We start from the raw sequence: 20,139 nt of genomic DNA on the forward strand, positions 1-20,139 counted from the left end.
CACAGAAATAGATTCTTGAAGGATCCAAACTGGACCGAGTGTTACATGGGGAAAGTAAGACAGCGCTGTGCTCACAGGAGGGGTGAAAGAGAACGATAGGTTTTCAGAAAAGTGGGTGATTCCTCCTAGGATGCCTGTAACCATGGTAACACAAGAGATAGCAGCCCGGAGTTCAACCCGTTTTATCCTTCCAGCAGTGAAGAAACAGGTTCTCTAAGCACCACCCCAGCCACTGGAATAAAATACCGGCCTTTTACTTCCCCATTGAAACAACGGTGGGTTACGTACCACTGCCGTGTGACAAACACCCGCGTGAAGCGCTGAGACCGGTCCCGTGACAACACCATGTTGCTCCACGAGCCGCGTAGCCACGGTGAAGGGGAGAGTACGAGATCCAAACGAACGTAAAGGAAGTATGAACGTACTCGACAGAGCTTCAGCTGGAAATTAAAAAACCAAAGGCACCCCCATCAAATTTTCACGTGTTTTATTTAAGTGAACATACACATGGTCCACATACTCAATGAAAAGAGTCATAAAATAATTTAAGAACTTCTGTTGAAATGTAGTAGCAGCACCATCGGTATTGGAATAGCAGAAAACCGATGCCTCCGAAGGGCATACCTTTATGCCGGGATAAAAATGCCATCGTTTAAAACAGGGGATGGGATTAGGCTTCACAGGATGCTCTGGGGAGTTGGGAGTTTTAAAACACACACTTTTTTGCTAAATACTTTGACGATTAACGTTACAAAAAATACAACTCAACAAGATACTGCATAGTATTTTAATTAACATAAAGAAATGGACATTGAGCTGCGTGTCAAACAAACCTCAACATCTGCTTCCACGTACATTTCTGAGTAGAGAAATCTAAAATTTCAAAAGCAAAATATAGACCTAGTGTATTCTCTAAAAGACACACTTTAGGTGGAACGTATAGTACTACGAAAATACATATCTTCCATTCTGTTTAATAATTTACTTTTAGTTAAAAAGTTGTGAAATTCTCGTCACAAGAAGCGTATACAAATTCATGACTTTAGTAAATTAACAAAAAGGATTATCTTTTTTTTTTTTTTAAACAAGGTTTAGCCCCCGCTGTAACAATTATACAAGGAAGAAAAGAGACTACATTTATATGAAGGAATACAAATTTACACACATTTTACAGTGACTTATACCCTACACATCTACAAAATTCACAGTTATAATACAAGCAAGTACAAGGCTGGGATAAAGCTGTTTGATACCAAAAAGTTTCTACTTTTAAAAAAAGATAAAACAGGAAGAGTTTCAGACTTCTGCACCAACTTTAAAATCCTAGTTAGACCAAAATACACTTCCCTCACACAAATGCTCTTCAGCAAACGCAGACTGCTTTCCTGGGCGGGTGGAAGAGCGAACTGCCGAGCTTCTTCTGGCCCCGCAGGCTGCGTCGCATGGTCAGCTTGTTGTTCGAGTTCTTGCGCTGCGGAGTCGTGTCTTCCGGCTGGACGCTGATGTTTCGACTCAGGCCACGCCTGGGCTTCTTCATAGCTGGGCCAGAGTTGGATTCTTCCAATGTCCTTTTAAAGTTTGCTGTGGGTGTCCTCTCTGCATCTTGGGCTTTTTGGCCATTAGGAGACACCTTCAAGCCTTTTTGGTCCATGCCTGAATTCGCGGAGTTGGAAGGGGAAAGACTGACTGACAACCCATTACTGTAGGATTCGTGTATCCTCAAAGCCAGTGCTTTGCTGCACTTCTCCTCCTGGGGGCCTGAATCCTTCAGGGTTGCTCCTGACACAGGTAAATTGCTTTTGGCAATCTCGCTTGGCAGCTCTAAGTATTTTTCTGTGATCCCGTTGCTATGCACGAGGGGAGGAACAGAGTCGGAAGTGTTCAGTCGTGGCCACGGATCGTCTTCCAAAAGCTGAGGGACAAGAAAAACATATTTAGGTGTAAACATAATTATTTCACCCGCATTATCCTTTGAGGGTGGAAACAGCATGTGAGAGAACTTCCCTAAGCCTTATCAGGGAACCAGCCTACTCCAAAACAGAATTATCCTTTCTGCACATCAAGAGGCAGAAACAACGGCTCCGAACTCAGTGCTTTGCACACACCGACTTCGTAACAGCCAGCACTCACTTCAATCACCCAGTCTGCAAGAGTCTCACAGTGGCACAGTCTTTTCATTCCCAGGGCTGTTCCGACACACTCAGCCTCCGTACCTTCCCTGTTCTGCTGTCAACTGCCGGGGAATCTGCACCTGCTGCTCATTTAGGAAGTCGTGTACAAAGCGGTGCCTGCAATTTCTGTCCTGTGATTCTCTCCCGTAGCGTTTTCCACCAGGCAGACATGCCTTCTCCCCTCAGACGTCGCGATACACGCACCCACACAGCCTCCTGAAGACTCAGTACACCATCAGGTGGCCAAGCACGGCCAGGGCAAACAGCAGAATGCCTTCTGACCTTTGTTACGTTGAGAGTTCTCAGCTACTGCATAACCAGACTATCAGGGTGAGCATCAAGCTCTTTGTCGTAGGTGTCCTGACTGCATAAAGGCGGAGCATCGGACGAAGCTATTCTAAAAACAGGTACTGTTTGCCATGCCAAGGAACACATTTTATTGCCTAGTTTTATACTCTACAACTTGGAAAAAGAGCAGCTCCATCCCTCCCAGCACACCTGTCCGCTACGAAGCGTGGTTATTCTGCGTGTTGAAGAGATGCTGCTTAATATGATGTCCTGAGAGCCAGGGACTTGCTAAACTCTAACCCGACCTTCAGCTACACATCCCTTCTGCAGCCTTTAAGAAGTGGTTTTGCCTCATTCTCGGTTTTACTGACAGGAAAATGGGGACACCACTTGCTTTGCTAACCACAGGGGGATTCTGAAAACGAGTATCTATTCAGTGCCCTGAAGATCGGAATTACAACCTTATTAAAGATTTAATTGTGAAGAAATCCCTGGTTACTCAGTGCGTCCTTCAAAGGGAGTTTCAAGGCCACATTACGTATCACCAGTGTAAGGCAAATGAGAACGACTTAAGGAAATAACACGCTGAAAACTCAAATGCGCACACGGCTGAGTCAGGGTGCACCAACGTAACCTCACGGAGGAACAAACAGAGGCTTTTGAAGTCACGACCCAGAGCATGTTCAGCTCAAGGCCAGGCTGGATGAGGCTTGGAGCAACCTGGTCTAGTGGAAGGTGTCCCTGCCCATGGCAGGGGGGTTGGAACTAGATGGGCTTTAAGGTCCCTTCCAACCCAAACCATTCTGTGATGAGACCTATGACTGCTCCACACTTTTGAAAAATCCCATACTAAGGTTTAATAAAATGCACTCCCAAAGAGAAAATAATCAGAATTGTTTCTAGCATCTAGATTTGGTTTTCCACTCCCCTCTACTCCCTGTTGCTCCTCAGGTGAAATTAAAACCATTTAGGTAATATTCCTTTACTACACAACACCTTTATGGATGGCATTTTAGAGGTTGTTCTCCAACTGCGTTCTTGCAGAACCCACACGAAAGCTAGATGACAGAGCAGCTCAGGCAACGTTACTTCATCTGCTCCATTTAATTTTTGAAACTGTGTCTCTGGCCACGACTTAGGTTGTTCGTGTTCACGGTGCAAGACGCTTAACCCCACGGGGCTCTTCCTGCCAGCGTCTTCTGCTTGGTACGAACAGCTGAGGCTGGGCAAGTCTTTGGGACGCAAAAAGGAAGGCAGAGGACAGACTGCTAGGAAGTGATGTACTATGGAAAAGAGAGTATTACTCAAGATGGTGTGGTTACCAAATAAACTTATGGATACCTACACAAAGTTCTGGTTTTGAAAAAAACACATATGTGGAGACAAAATTATTCTGATGGTACAGTGGTCTTCTCCTGCCTCTCTTCTGTCCAACTTCCTTCTCACACTTCTTGTCTTCTGATACTTACAGGTACTCCGAGACAGCTGGATGCTTGTTATTAAAGCAGAAACCTCCATTACATTAGTACTTTTCTTCAGAAAACAGGATCTGTTTTCAAACTGGCAAGGCCAGATCTACTTTAAACCAAGAGGAGAAAAACCTTTGCATTGAACCAGAACTATTTCATAGGTATACTATCAATGAAGACCTGTAGCCAGTCAAAGTTTCCTTTTGGGTTTTGCACAGTAAGCAGAAAAATAAAGCAAGGCCTTATCTACACAGCAAACAGCAGAACTGTCAGCTGACTACAGTTTTGATCAATTCACTCTTGACCACCTGCTGTGATTTATCTTGATTCACACTTCGCTGTTCACTGAATCTACTTAGATGAGGAAGGGGATTCTTAAGGAAATAAAATATTTTCAGTAAGCCCTTATCTAGAAATTCTACTTCCTGGATGTTTTGCAGTCAACACAGCTCAACATCTGTTCCATGAGTACTGGTAATAGATCCCACACAAGACATAGGGTACCACTTCAACGTTTAGACACATTTTGAACTCGAGCCATTTTTCCCTACTCAAGATTTTGCTAGATTTTAAGCTCTTCATGGATTTTGCTAGACCGGATGGAAGGGAAGGAGACAGAAAGGCTGAGATTGCCGTTTGATTAGCAGCTTGTTTCTACCACGAGAATGTTAAGGACTCCCTTTCTAATTTTTGCTTTCTTTTTCCTTTGCCCAAAGGAGAGCTATCCAAAGATACTGCAGAACATCAAAGGACAGTTACTTAAAGCAGGAGCACTGGTAATTACTGAAACAAATATCCACTTGTAACTACATGCCAGCTCTTAAGAGGGAGAGAAAAAAAAAAAAGCTTCTAAACAGCTCTGCTTTACGTTAACGGTTAAAACTTCTAACATGAAGAAAGACCTGGAATTACAATGTCTTTTCCTCTATGAAAGAGCATTAAATCTACCAGAGGCAGATAATAAGATCTCCCAATCCAGAAAGAGAACGTTCCTTACAACAGTGTGTTTGAAGACAAGAACCATGGGTTACCTTAAAAAAAACCCCTACAGCACACCAACCCGACCCAAAACAAGTCACACCAAGACGAAGAACACGTCCACAAGCTGTCTGCCACGCACAGCAAGGCAGGATAAGAAACTCTGGCCCAGCCTTATTCTCTGAGGGGATGCGTTGGGGTTTTTTCCTTTTTCAAACCTCTGATCCCCAGTCTGATCTTTCTTGTGATCTTGTGTGGGATCTTGGAACACTTGCTTTTAAGCAGCAGTGCATCTGAATTTGTGTGAACTGTATGCAGGACGTTACGGAAGTGGTTTCTTCTACATTAAGGAGGGAACACAGATCAACAACTACTAATGAACAATCAGGATTTTAAGAGTCACGAAAACACTGTATCCCTAAATTCAGCAATTCTGAGAAGTTCATACTTTGATACTCTGCCTTTGGTGTTCCAAAGTCTTTTAAAGAAACACTGTTAAAGTTTACCTAGTTCTCCAAAGCTTTGTACCTGCAAGTACTGAGGATTCAGCCAGGTAACGGCTGTCGAGTTACTGTCCCACAACTGAAATACATTATCTAGCCATACATGCTGCCTCGTCCCCTGCAGTTCGTAAAGTAAACAGAAAAAGCAACATTAAAGAGTGGCTTAAGTTGACAAGCCAGTAGTTTCTAAAAGTATTATTTCAATCACTGCCACAGGTGGACAACACCATTGCCCCAGTCCTACACACCATGGCAAGCTGTGTAAGAAGAAATTACTGCTAGGGGAAGAAAAGGGAGATTGATACGTATTTCACGGGCTCCACATTCAAAAGTGGAACATCTAAACCGCTGAAAAAAAAGGGTTACCTTGACAGGTGGGGTACTGCAGCGGGAGGGTGTCATGACGTTCATCTCAGAGCTGCTATAGCAGGGGGACTCTGCCAAGTTGATATACAATTCTTCTTCGTTTTCCAGGTTGCTTTTGCTGTCCTGCAACGGCGAGATGCAGATTACCATGGCACTAGTGTTATCTGCTCGAAGCATGCGTTGCCTCCAACGGCCCAGTGCTCTGTTCACCAGCATCCTGGCACAAGACTGTCGGTGCTCTCCCTTTACGCGAGAAGAAAGGGACAGGGAGAGAAAGCAATCAGGTCCACGTTGTAAATGGAAGATGGACAGTTGACATGGCACAGCCTGAGACTGATATTCATATATATAATGGCCTAGAGTAGCTCAGTTCAGAAGCTCAAGAGGAAATATTAATTACAACATATCTTAGTGAGATATAACTTTAAAATCAATTTAAGGTGGAACCCACACACACACACAAGTGCTTTAAGCCATGGAACTCTCACACTGACTTGCATAAATAACATCTCTGATTCTGCAGCCTGGCTGTAACACGCTGTCTTTCCAAAAGTCTCTCAAGGTGTTTACAGACTATTTACTATCTGATGCTCAGATGCTCCACTAAATAAATTCTCAACTCTTTTGTAAAATAAACCGGAGAAGAATTTCAGACTTTGTGCAAATCATGTAAAAACTGATAAACAATCATCTACACTGTAACATGCGTGAAATAACGTGAAATAAGTTATTTCACGAATAAATTAATGTGAATAGATAAATAAAATTAATAAATTTAATGTGAAATAAATTTTGCTTCAGACAGTATTTTGTGTAACTTCCTTAGGAAGGAACATGTCGTCTTCTGCATCACCCCTGACTGTCTTCAAGGCCAGGCTGGATGAGGCTTGGAGCAACCTGGTCTAGTGCAAGGTGTCCCTGCCCATGGCAGGGGGTTGGAACTAGATGGGCTTTAAGGTCCCTTCCAACCCAAACCATTCTGTGATTCTATGATTAGCCACAGATACCATTCCTGGTGGTCAAATTTCCCACCTAACTGAAGCAACGTGAAGATGCCTGGCATCTGACAGCACGTGCGAGCACACAACCAGTCACACTCCAACAACTTCTGCGCTGGAGCAAAACTGTGAATCCGCCTGAACTACAAAGTTACATGCTTTTCATCCCTGCCAGACCAAGCAGTATTCAGAGGAAAAAAGTGTCAAGTTTCCACAATGACTTATAGCCCCTGCTCTCACCATTAAGTATTTTTTCTCCTCGTGATCCTGGCACATGGAAATAGCATCTTGAGGTGGGATCATGTTCCACAGTCCGTCACTGCCAAGGATAATATATTTGTGCTTCTGGGGATCAATTGTGTGCACGCTAGTGTCAGGTTCGGGAGACACAACAAATTCACCACTGTAGAAGTCATAGCTCCAAAGATCACCTGGCAAAGAAAATGATTTTGAATTGTTACATATGAAAATATGAATCTCGGAAGGCACAGGAACACGTTCCCATGGAAACAATTACCGCCAATGTCAAGTCACCAACAGCATACAAAGTAGTTTTGATACAATTACTGTTCTGCTGCTGTTGCTTTCTGATCATACTTACTAATATGTAGCAGTTTAATTAAAAACACATTCAAACCAAAATATGTTTACAGGAGGTCTTCTAGTCTCTTAAAACTAAGATTTTCAGAAAAAGGGGAAATAGATGAATACCTAGAAAACAGTGAAACCTCAGTATCCAAACTAAAACCTACCTGACGAACTAAAGTTCCCCTCAAACAGAAGTAAAGCCTTACTTTGTGGAACCAAAACCGAAACTGACAGACTCTGCCTTTTCAGTTACTGGACCCAAACCCCTCACCTCTTGTACAGGGAATCATGGTGCAGTCTGTACAACTGGGTTAGGGTCTGGGGGGAGGATCACCTAACACTTTTTTCTCCCCAGCATCATACACAGCATTAGACTCCAACCTGCCACACGACGGTCTGCTGCCCGCATACCCTAATGAGTCCTGCTCAGAAAAGGAAAAAACCCACCACAAAACCCAGACTGAAGACCTGCACCTTTTCATACTCAAGGTGCTAAACTGCCCTTGGAGTTAAAAAACACCACCAGCACACAAACAACCAGAGAACCCCCACAGCCACCCGAGCAAGACCGAAGCACACGGTTGTGCCTTGCTGTGTAGGTATTTGTACATGGAGGTGCACAGGGAAGGGGCGAAGGAGGAGAGCCTCAAGCCTTTCCCCCATTAACTCCTCTTTCCCACTCCTCCCGCAGCTTCAGCACCGCTCTCAAAGCTGTGCGGTGAGGGGTTAGAGCGTCTTCCAGCTGAACACCACGTGCCAGTTTTGGAGTTGGAAAAAAGCCACAGGAACACGAGCAGTGCCTGGGCTCCAGCAGGAAAGCAGAAACGAGAGCTAAAGCCTCTCCCTTGGAAGGCCTCGTGCAGTGAGCCTCCCTCGGAGTTTGGGTCACCTCACCAGGAACGAAGGCCTGAACTGATCGGAATAACACATCTGGATCAAAACAGCTCTTGGTTCGAGTACTTCTTCCAAAACATCCTCAGGTAAAAAACACTCCAACAGAAAAACACATTACCATATACATTTACTTCAGTTTCGTTTATCAGGTACAATTGAACAAAAGCATTTTCTAAGGTTGGGCTTTTAAATCAAGAATGGTATTTTGCTGCACTAACACCTTCGCTTTCTTTTTCCTTATGTTCACACAGAGCTCCCCAGCGTGATAAGCAACAACAAGTAACATTTGCAAGTACTGGCTAGATTTTTCTGTGCAGAACACATGGCTTTAGAAGTAGAAATTAATTAAAATGCCAAAGTTGAAAGGCATACAGAAGCTTCAGAACTCCAGTTTAAGAGTCAGTTTTTTTGATTTGCTTTTTGCTGGCCTCCAAAAGCATGCCTGTAGCCTCCTTCTGCATTCATCACCACCCTTTCAAAGATAATAAATAAGCTTTTTGTCTTCCTGCTTCCTTCCATTAGCTTTGCCTTAAGCTATCAACCAGCTGAAAAGACTTTTCCAGAATCGGGAAAGGGAATACTTCAACTCAATTACTCCACTTCACCACTGCAAGCAGGGATGGTCCATCCTCATTAAAGCACCAATTCACCTTCATTGCAGCAGCAGCAGCCAAACACATGCTTCTAATAACAGCTAATTAAAAGCCAAGCCTGCTTGTCTAGAGGTGCACTCTGCCTCCACAGACTCACAACAAAGCCAGCCAGCTGGCAACAAGATCAAAATAAATACTGTAAGAGAAGAGCTGAGCTGCAGCACAGCAATTACTGTGTATGAATTGCCACGAAAAGTCTTCGTGCACCGAGAGTTCTTCACATCACGCCTGTCATGGCCACAGCAGGTAAGATAAACACACGCTTGGGGTCTTACAGCAACCAGATCTTGGCTCGCAGCAATTGCCAACACACAGAATATTGTTATGTTTTTATTTGCTAGTTTGTTCATACTCATTTAGGAGAAAAGACAGATGTTATTAGCGGAATCTTTCTTTTTTTTAATTAAAAACGCTGTGCTGTATGATAAAAATAACCTGACGCTATTTAATTTTGGTTCATCTACATGCATGTCATCATGCCCATCTGCTGCTCCTCCTGAGCAAGCAGCTAAGTAATAATCAAACCCATCTCAGAGAATCTTCCTCCAAGAGGAAGGCAGCTCCTCCTGGGGATAACGGGGAACATCACATTGGTTATCAAAGGGACTGCAAGGATTAGAAACTTGAAGGGCACACGGATTCCAAGAACATGCACAACAAATCCACACCCCTCAAACCCCTAACCAGGAGCCCACCCTTCCCAGTCGCCACTGAAAGCCTTCCAACCTGCCTCTCCTCCAGCAGCTGCCCTTCTGAAGGCTGGGGTGGAACCATACACTGGGGTGTGGGCTCCACACAGGAATTAATAGCTGCCGTGCCACGATTTGCTGATTTACCAGACTACCTGATAATGGTAGCCCACGCCTCTGGCCAGAGCCATGCGCAGATCTGCAACTAAGCCACATCGCTACAGTACCATCACCTTTCTTAACTGGGGAAGGGGGCAGAGAGAGAGAAAAGTAGATACCGCAAGAGGAAAGTAATTTTTCCTGAAAGCACACGATGAAGAGGAGCTAGACTCACAGCTTCAAAGGCTAAGGTTATTAAACACGCGTTTTTTGGCAAAATGCATTCTTTCACACAATCTCCTGTAGCATCTTCTCTGTCAAAGCAGCATTCCAGGTTTGCTATACACACACAGCAAGAACTGAATCTCCAAGAGTTTTAAATTCAATTGTACTCATCACCTATTCAAGCTCAAAAATCTCTAGGAAATACACAATAACTTTACCACGTCCTACAATGGAACAGTATTAAAGCACAATCAGGTATTAACTGAACAACTCCAGACAAGTTTGGAGCTTCTCAAAGCTGAACGGAGCTCTGGATGGCACAAACTGAAAATAAAGTTTTCCTTCTCTGACCCAGGAAAAATGACACCAAGTATATTTGAAGCCTGAGGCATAGAGGAAAATCCAGCTTCTTCCTTCCTCAGCATTGAAGGAAACAACCAGTACTTGCACCTGCCTTAAAGAAAAGGGCAGATTGCTGTCAGTGGTAATCTTTCATCAGTCCACCCCCATAAACCCACCAACGCTGGAGCAGGCCAGGGATCCTTGGTAGGACAGTACTGCACGAAGAGTACTCCAGGAGTAATCCTCACCGAGCCTTCAGCTCCAAGCCAGCAAAGGCCAACCCATGTCACGAGGCTGAGGCACCGTTTTAATTTTGTTTTCTAAAGGGCAGAGCAGCACAGATTAAGGCAATGCGTTTCAGAGGTGCTGCATAGGCAGCATACTCAAGTCAGCTGCGTATCCTTCTGTGGCCAGCTGGAGAGCACAGCATCCGCAGCACTGAGGAATCCATGACAAACCTAAGAGTCACTTTACATGGCCTCTCTGTTACATTTCTGGGAAGGAAAAAAGGAGAGGAAGGTAAGCCAGAAAGCAGAGTGCACTTTTCCCTAGGCATTTCAAAGTGCTCTGAATTCCTTCATTCTGTCCCAAAGGAAGTAGACAGACAAGTGACCCTTCAGCAGGCTGGGAAGCCAAGATAGTAAGATGATGTGATATGCCAAGGGTAGTGTTACAGAACTGGAATGCCAGGTTCTCAGACTTCACTCTGCAAGCCGTACTATTTTTGTTCCAAATTAAAAACCAAACATTTACAAAACTTTTAACAACCTTGTTCTCCAAAAACTTACAGACCTAGAATACTTCTTTTGGTTGAGGCTTGCATACTCCTCTTCCAAATAAAAAAAAATATTAAGGTATTTCCATACCTTCCAGAAAAATCATACCTGTTTCTTACTCATGACTCCATATCTACACAAAAATGATATTTCAAAAGGAAAAATAGATGTTTGAAATAATATACTCAAGGAGCAGGAAACTAATTTAGCTACCTATAATACTATATGAAAATATGTAGTCTATCTTATCTGCTTACTATTACCTTTTAAAATACAATGAAAAAAACCCCAACCCTACTCGTAACTCAGCTGCTGCCAGGAAAGTAATTGAAGTTACAAACAAAAACACCCATCGTATAAGTAGACTGGATTGGATTAAGCCCAAAGTCTTCTTTATAGCAAAAGCATGTCCAGAAGTCTCATAAATCAAGTCTTTCATTTATGTTTCTGAAGCATGCTGTTTTGAATACAAAAATATCTTTTGGTTTTAATAGAGGAAAGAAAAGTTTACTTTTATAAGTCAGTCCAAAATGAAAACCCAGTTTGATTAATCACAGATCCTTCTAAATCAAAGTTTTATGTAAAAGGTCTGTCAGTAGAAAGACATGACTTGCAGAACTTTTTTTACTGTCAGTGAGGCAGCGCTGCTAGGAAGTGAGACGAATCTCAGCAAGGACACAGGCGGTACCCACTGAAACTACTCAGGCTGAGCTGGGGTGGAAAAGGTTTTCACCCCAGCTCACGGCAACCTAGTCCTAGAGCCACAAGAGGGCATCTTCACAGCAGGCTGAAGAGGAATGCAACGCCATGTCTACATCACACAACGCAGGAATGATTACAGACAGTTCCCTCTCGGGGATGGGAACAAAAGTGAAGATAGCAGCGAACAGAAAAGTTACACAGAAGCAACCTGAGGCTTTAAAACTTTCACTACTCTTAAAGGAGAGGGTTTTTAGCAGCTTCTTTTACACACTATTTCAGTCAAACCTGTTGAAAGAATGCCACCCTCAACACTGTAGAAAAGGAAAAAGCACAGGCAAAAACAGTATTGCAACAGCAAATAAAACAAATAATTGCAATTAAAATGAACGGTGACTTAAAAGCTGCTCATAAGGCAGTCTTCACCACGACTGCTCAGCTCTGTATGCTGGCAAAGCCACAGGCAAGAGGGAAAAATGGTCTCTGCCTAGGCCTACACCACGCACACTGCATGAGAAAAGCCTGCAAGAACTAGTACGTGAAAGTAGAGGCGAAGAGCTAAAATGGCATGCAGAAAGCTACTCACAGTTTCTGGCCTTGAATTAAATCCTTCAAGTGAACACTAAGGTGGAATTCCAAGCTTCAAAAGACAATCCTAGACAGCGTTTGCTTAGCTAAAGACAAGGAGTTGAACGGAAGACTGCACTGCCCAAACCTGGATAAAGTTCTACCTTTAGGGGAAAAGGTTTATTATTGTTTTTCTACATTAGAGAGCCACGCACAGGGCCCTCCAGTCTGCCACGGGCATTCTCACCTGAGCTACACGGATCCACACCTGCCTTCATGTGATGTAACACACAGATCCCCAAAGTGAAGCACACGCTCTGCGTTCTGCCCAGGCATACATATATATCGTGTCTCGGGGGTGAAGAACATTACACAGGCTAGGGCAAGACATCCCTAGGGCAAGACTAAATCCCAAACGCACCTCAAGTTTGTCTGGTTTAAAATAGACAATACAGCAATTATCAATAAAACCTGGGAAAAGCCTGCAGTACTGCAGTGTAACTTGCTAGCTTATGCAATTCACAAAGCAACCAAGACCCATTGCTGCTGTCACACCACGCGCTGCCAGTCAACTTGATCAGGCTGGGGCACAGCTGGGGGTATGAACTGAAATAGCAACTTAAGCCAACTACAACAACACTTAGAGCCAACCTACAATGCTCAGTGATCAATCACACCATTTGCCTACTTGTTTCCACATTCTGTTCTTGCTTCAAGGTATACAGTAAGATATTCAGAGCTCAGACCGTGGCTTTTTTATGCTTCCCCTACGTGGTATACCATCTTTGAAAGCTACACACAGATTTTACTTCAAAACTGGTTTCCAAAGACCAAAACTCTTCATCCCATTTTTCCACAACGGGTTCTTCAACATATGGGAACAAAACACACATCATCTTGCACACTTATAGCCTTGTGCTTACCCCAGAAACAGAAATGAGTATATTTAGATAGATGGCACAGCTGAACTGTAACCCTTCCTAGCACACACCTGGCTGTTGTGATACATACACGGCAGGTTGTTCCCACTCTCTGCATTCTGTCCCCAAGCCACGCACACACAAGCATGCTCACGGGAGCCTGCAGTGCCTTCCCGAGTGCCACATGGAGTCACCGTCTCCAAAGGGAGACAAGAAGGAATACACGATGCAATGACACACGCAGACTCTCCCAAACACACAAGCAAGTTACATGATGGCTTGTGGCCCCTGAGCATCTGCTGTACGGCATCCAGCAATCTGCACTGTCGTGACCTTGCCTTACACAAGGGGATTCAAGTAATTTGAGTTACCTCACACCTGTTTTAGGGACAGGCATACAAAAAAGACAGTCACCATGAAACTATGGGTGCCAGGAAACTTACTCAAATGATTACACTAAGGAAATCAAATGCTCTTCTCATCAGAATGTGCAGCAAGTCCCAAGGTGAACAATTCTGAAATTGCACGGGAACCCAAAGTCTCTATTACAAGGCATATTATTAGAAAGAAGGATGTTTTCATTGCCCAGAAAAGGTTAGCAGAAGTAACTATGCTTAAAATGCAGAATACTCTGCTACAGTTTAAAATACTTCATTAGAAGACTCAAACCTTGTATACAGTAAAAGCAGCATTCGGGTACTTTACAGAAGCAGTATAAAGCCTACATATTTCTGAGTTGTTATGGGGCTATAAATATATCAAACATTACCTAAATGCAGTCATTATTGTTGTGAGAAGCAGTGGTATTGAAAAGTGCATACCACAAATGCTTCTTTTAGGGCAGAAATACACTGTAGACAATCAGAACAGTAAAGGGAATGTAAATAGAATTAATCTGGCCAGAAGGACTTCTACTGCACCAGCATCCTTTCTACTTTCCAAATATTTGACCAATGCAATACTTCTCCACAGTGTTTCATCCCTGCTGTACTCCTTATAATGGGTGCCAGACATACAGGCTGGATGAGGGATGAGACTGCATCAACGTGTTTTGAAGTGTTGTAAGAGAAAGACACTTTAAAAACAACATCTGTGTTCTAAATTTTAGGTTTCTTAACCAGGTAATCTTCCCATTTTAAAGACAGTAAACTCACAACTCTGAGTTTCTCTCCACGGTGCAGAACACTGTCGAGAGACTCTTGCTCCCCTACTAAAAATTATTGTCCAGTTGCTGTCCACTCTGGGGTCTGTACAGGATTTCTATCAAGAACAACAATGGAATCTGGACTTGGCAAAAAGAATCCCTGTGCTAGATCTTAGTGGGATCGCCTGGAGTATTGGTAACCAGTATATGTCAGCACTGACAGTTACTACTCCTCTTGGAGAGGCTCCAACACACAGTGCTGTGCCAACCAGGGTAGCAATCTGGGAGCCAGCCAAGAGGTCGAGCAGGCCGCAACAGCACGAATGCAAATGGTTTAGCCATGGTAGGCCTTTTGCAAGCAGCGTAAGGGGCATGCTGGCCTCCGAAAGAAGTTAAGTCCTGTTTCCAAACTGTGAGTGTCTGTGCACCATCTGGGTCCTACAGAGCGCAGCAGCTGCGTTCCTTTTTCCAGGGGCTTTGTCATACCTCCGGCAGAAGGGGATGCAAAGAGGCTACGGAGGCTGCTTGAGCAGGCAAACACCACAACACACACTGTAAACCTGTTTCTCCATGATTTGAAGGTGTCAAAGCCCTCTTTTAACCCTTCAAATCCACTAACCTCTGAAACCAAGAATCGTTAAAAGATGGGTGTTCTCACCTCCCGGTGAGCGTTCCTCAAAGACAGTTTCCCATTACTAATATTCTTGCAAAGGCAAGTTGTAGACAAAACAGACATGACTTTCATCCCTGTGTTCATTCTTTGCTATGTCTTAAAAGGAACAGATCCTCCAGAAAAGGAAGGCCAAAGTAATTTGTATGCTATGCAGCAAACCTTACCCTCACCACCACCTAGTCAAAAATTCAGTCCTACTACTTCAGTAAGAAAAAGACAAATGTGTGCTCTCTGTCTTGGAAACATACAGCTTTGTCCCTTTTCATTTGCAACAGAAATTATGTACCATCCTTTTAAGACTGACATTTAAGATGCTGTGTAGGGCAAGCCCTTCACTCACCAACACCTCCTACAGCTTTATTTGAAATATGGAATACATATTGTGCTAAAAATACTTCTGAAAGGTCCAGACTTTCAGAAGGCAAGCAAGTAAATCCCTCTAAACTGTGTTTTGGTGAAACAGAGTACAATTCGGTGTTGGTGGCCTGTATGCAGCAGTGTCTCACTTCCCAAACATCAACATGACTTACCAAGCGCTCTAGCAACTGCCAGGAATGGAATCTGGTCAATGACGGTGCTGCGGCGCACAGGGCCATTGTGAGTCAGACGAGGCCTCTTCCAGACGACGCGATTCACGCCAGACTTGTTGATCACGCTAAAACCATTGGAAAGAGGCAGGGGTTAGAGAGGAATGGAAATGAAAGCATGAAAGTTAGTTTCAACGACACAAAAGCAGTTAAATATGCAAACACAGAGTCAGTAATGACAGCACCCTCAAGGAAGTCCACAGCGCAATTAAGTATTTCGAAACATACGGTATCACTTAGATAGTTGCATTCCACATTAAGCCAAAGGGAAAAGTGAGAGATGAAGAACAGAAGAACTGAAAAAGCAGGGGAATGAAGACCTGGAAGAAATTCTGGCGGGCTGCAGCAACCAGATGTAAGAGTGTCTTTTAATCTGTTGGAGAAAAAGCAAAACTAAATTTGCTTTCCTCAGATAAGGACCATCAGTATCAACTCACTTGGGTGGAAATATCATGTAGTTCCTCCTTCAGTTTTCCCCATCTGCCAAAGTTCAGCAGTAGAGAGTAGCACAGTACAGTGGAAAATAACAAAAAAGAAAGGAACAGCCTTCTGTAAGGCTTCCCTTAATGGTGCACCAACATGAGGCAGGAATAACAGGAATTGCTCATAGTTGCTACCTGCTGAAAGCAGGACATGGGAAGAAACTGTTCTGCATTTAACATTAACACCTGCTTTAAGGCACTAAGCACTAGCTTTAGTTCTCAGAGATGCCATTAGAAGGATCCAAGAAGAACAAGTAGTTGGGGTAGCTGTTATGGGGCAAGAGAGGCAGGGAAAGAAAAGAAGAGGGAGTGTAAACCATCAAGCAAGAAAATGTAATGCAGCAAAGAACTAGCAAAGCTTGGACCCAACCAAATTAAGAACTAGACACTCAAAAGCTAACTTTTACCCAAGGAACAGCCATTGGTAATTAGAAACTGAGCAGCTCTGGAACAGCCTCAAGATTCCTCATACTGAAGCTATTCAAGATGCACTTCCTGAGACTTCAAAGGCCTTAACAACAAGGGCATGTCTAGCTCCATCCTTTCGCGTGCACAGTGCGGCAAAGTCACAAACACCACATCCTAAAATCGATCTCATCCATTTGTACAACTAATGACCACACAAAGCTAACTTCAGTCATTATTCAAAAGAAAATCTCATCCCACACTCAGAGGATGTTACTAGGAAAATATCATTTTTAATGAGATTCAATTATGCTCTCCATTAACTTCTCCTAATTTGCTCTCACGAAAGAGAGGATATTAATAAGCATAGTTGCACAGATTTGCCTCACACTGGCCTGCAACAGCCAGCCTGGGAAAAACAGAAGGAACACCAGTAAAAATAAAGATTTTTATTTTTTATTAAAATTTGTAACTCTTCCTGAAACCAGGGAATGCTTATTTGAAGCTTCAGACATTTTTAATCTCCAAGATATACAACTAACCTGGCAAAACTGCAAGTTCCCCTTTCTGAAAGGCTACCATCCCTAATACAGCTAACTGATGAACTTCCACCTGCTAGAGATACACCTATCTGAAAGGTTAATGAGCTGACAGGGTTCTTCTGTGAATGATGTCAACAGGAAACCTTCGGTGATCTCTGCCTATGAACCGCTAAGAGAAGGAAACTGTGCCCGTCCATCTGGTGCGGTGCTGTAGAACGAAAGAGCAGAGAGCTCCTGTGAAGCTACGCCAAATGTGAGCCCTGAGGTTTGTCTCAAAACATTAGTGCCACCTGATAAACCTGCCTGCTTTCCTCCTCAGTCACAGGGAGCACACATCCACCCCAGCTCGGAGTTGTTCTAACATCTGCCAGCTTCTGCCAGTGAAGAAATTACTGATGTAAAGATACGCATTAAAAGGCGGTATTCTAACATTTTAAGTCTATATTGAAATGCAGAAAATACAGTATCTTGTTTCAAATTTAAGGCTTTTCATGTTATGTTCCTTAAGCAGCAGCTTTGACGAGCCTACTCAACAGCTGCCATTGTCACCTCAGCAACAACGCAGAATGCATGAGAAAGTATCGAGTATTTGTGTCAAAACCGCTGTTTCTACCGCTTGACAAAACAGGTATTCCAGAGCTCATGCCATTATCTGTACAGAAAGGCAGTTTTCCCCTCTCCAATTCCTCAGATTTTAATAAGAATTAGGTCAAATATCTCCACTTTCAAAGCTTCCAGTGAACATTTAGAAGTGTAACCACTGCATGTGAATCCACCAGGAAATTTAAATTTTGTTTATACCATAAACCACTAGCAAAAAGCAGAGTGTAAAAATAGATATCTACCTTATTCCCCAAAAATCCAGGAAAAAAACCAGCATAGACAGGGAAGGAATACAAACAGACTGAGATTCACCAGCTTGCTTCTCCCCCCAAAACACACAAGCTTAACCTTAGTTCAGTCAGAAAGACACAAACAGCACCCAGAGATCAACCTGAAGTAAACAGCTGAGTTACCTGCCCCCAAGGCCTTCGATTCTCTCCCTTTCCTTGGGAAGTTCTGGTTTGTGGTCCTGTGTCACCTCCACAGCTCTCACAAAGTCATCCTTGGGGTCATCCTGGACTCCGAGTACCACTCCTGAATCACCAACGTGAGCAACATACATCTTTGTCCCACGGATAATTACCACACTGGCAGTGGTTCCCGACGTGCTTGGGAGACCTGTCATGGTCTTCGGCCACTCTGCTGCAATGAGAAAAAAAGCACATAAAAATGCCTTTTGTTTTTAATTCTGTGGAACTGGTAATGTTTTGAAGATCAAGATGAAGGGTGTGTCACAGAGGGTTGCATAACCTTACAATACAGTGTGTGCTTAAGCACAGCACAGTCAAACCAGGGCCCTGGGGTCCCCCTCTTTCGTAACACTGCTCCACCAGCTACAGCTTAAATTGGCACAGAAATATAAAAAGGCAGTATCGAAGCACGAAGACAGGATTCAAAAAACTGTCTCCTCTGGTTTAATAGCCTAAACATCACTAAAAGAATACGGGGGAAGATGTGCTCCTTGAGTGCTGAACAGGATCTTTCAAGCATTTTGTTAAGTTCTGTTCACTTCCCTGTCGGAAGAGGTGAAAACATAGTAATTTATAATGTCATTTTGTCTGGATGTTTCACTGGCCATCAGGTTTTCTGGACATTCCTGATCCCCTCAGACAAAAAGGAAATGCTATTTTACTTTTATATGATGAACAACATTTTAAGTTGAGTAACATCTTGACTGTTCTATTCAAATTTGCCTTTGGAGGACTGAATAACACAGACTGTTTGTATGCTATCCATAACCCAACATCAAATTTTCTGCAGAAGATATCCCTTGAATTCAGAATGATAAAATACCTATAAATCACCTTCTTTCTCAACAGCTTTGCCCTCAAAACACAGTAATTTCCTATGACACTACTCACCCCATTTATGTCCAATCCAAATTTCTCTTTCATGCCTTTCCTTTTCTTGTCTACTTTTGTGTCTCCACACCCAAGTTCATCTTCTTCCAGAAGTCCACAAAATGATTGAGATACCATCCCAATTAAGAAAGATTAGCTAACCAGTCCTCCTCCCTACTCCAGCACCCTCCGAAACACTAACTCAAGTTCCCAGTTATCAGTTGATTTCAACTGTCAACAGCAACCTCATGTTTCTTCTTCGCTTCACCCACTCACGTCTTCAGACAAACTCCGAAGCGAGACTCATCTCCTTGTCACATCCTATCTTTTGCACTTCACAAGTTACACTCACACAGCCCAACACAGAAATTCCACTACCATACACATTCTGTTTGCAGGAAATAGCCAAGCCAGTCTGCCAAATTACGCTATTATTTATTGTCCTATGGCACAACAAACACCAAGTAAAAAACCTAGACACAACTAGGTCTTCCCTTCTGTGGAAATACGTATTTTAAACTTCAGAAGTTTTAAGCACAAGCAAGAGATTGGGAACTTAAATTCTAGTGCCACTGAACGAGGCTCGTATGCCCAAGGCAAGAAAGAGATTACAAACTGAAGGAGAAGCAGAATTACATAAACAGTCCGATGATAAAAGCTGCGTGCCCTCATTGTTGCTACTAAGATACCCAGCATAATTTAAACCTTTAAGTTCTAGCTTTTCGTTCTAAGCACAATACACTTTCTCCCTAGGAGTAGCTTTATTTCAACAACACAAACTTTCAATCAGCTTATTAGGAGTACTTTGCCTGGCAATTTTAACTGGAGACGTTACACATAACACATTCCAAAGAGAAAGCAAATGAGGGAGGAAGCCAAGTGGTAATGAGGACTTCAGCCATGCACTTAACAGAAAACAAGCTGCAACTAATGAGTTTCTGTCAGTATAACAACCCCTCCATAGCAATAAAATATATTTGAGAGTCAAATCAATATTTGTAGGAATGAAGAGCAGAGTAGAATCACTCACTTATGAGGAAAAGAACAATACAGCAGCCTCAGATTTTAGGTTCCAACAGAACCAGAAAATAGATCTGCCTCTCATCAAGGGATTGTAGTTTATGCCTTACTCCTGTTT

At 43.2% G+C, this 20,139-nt stretch overlaps 1 protein-coding gene across 1 annotated transcript; it reads right to left on the reverse strand.

Moving 5' to 3' along the window:
* Positions 1–470: 470 nt before the first annotated feature.
* On the reverse strand, positions 471–18,297 carry PPM1D (protein phosphatase, Mg2+/Mn2+ dependent, 1D). Its single transcript, XM_010152452.1, has 5 exons — positions 18,075–18,297; positions 15,573–15,697; positions 7,014–7,204; positions 5,776–6,018; positions 471–1,912 (listed from the first exon to the last, which is right to left on the reverse strand). The coding sequence occupies exons 1-5, from the start codon at positions 18,284–18,286 to the stop codon at positions 1,364–1,366; spliced, it is 1,320 nt and encodes a 439-aa protein (XP_010150754.1). The 5' UTR covers positions 18,287–18,297; the 3' UTR covers positions 471–1,363.
* Between the last annotated feature and the right edge of the window lie 1,842 nt (positions 18,298–20,139).

Source organism: Eurypyga helias, unplaced genomic scaffold (assembly GCF_000690775.1).
Source record: "Eurypyga helias isolate BGI_N326 unplaced genomic scaffold, ASM69077v1 scaffold35755, whole genome shotgun sequence".
Lineage (NCBI taxonomy): Eukaryota > Metazoa > Chordata > Aves > Eurypygiformes > Eurypygidae > Eurypyga > Eurypyga helias.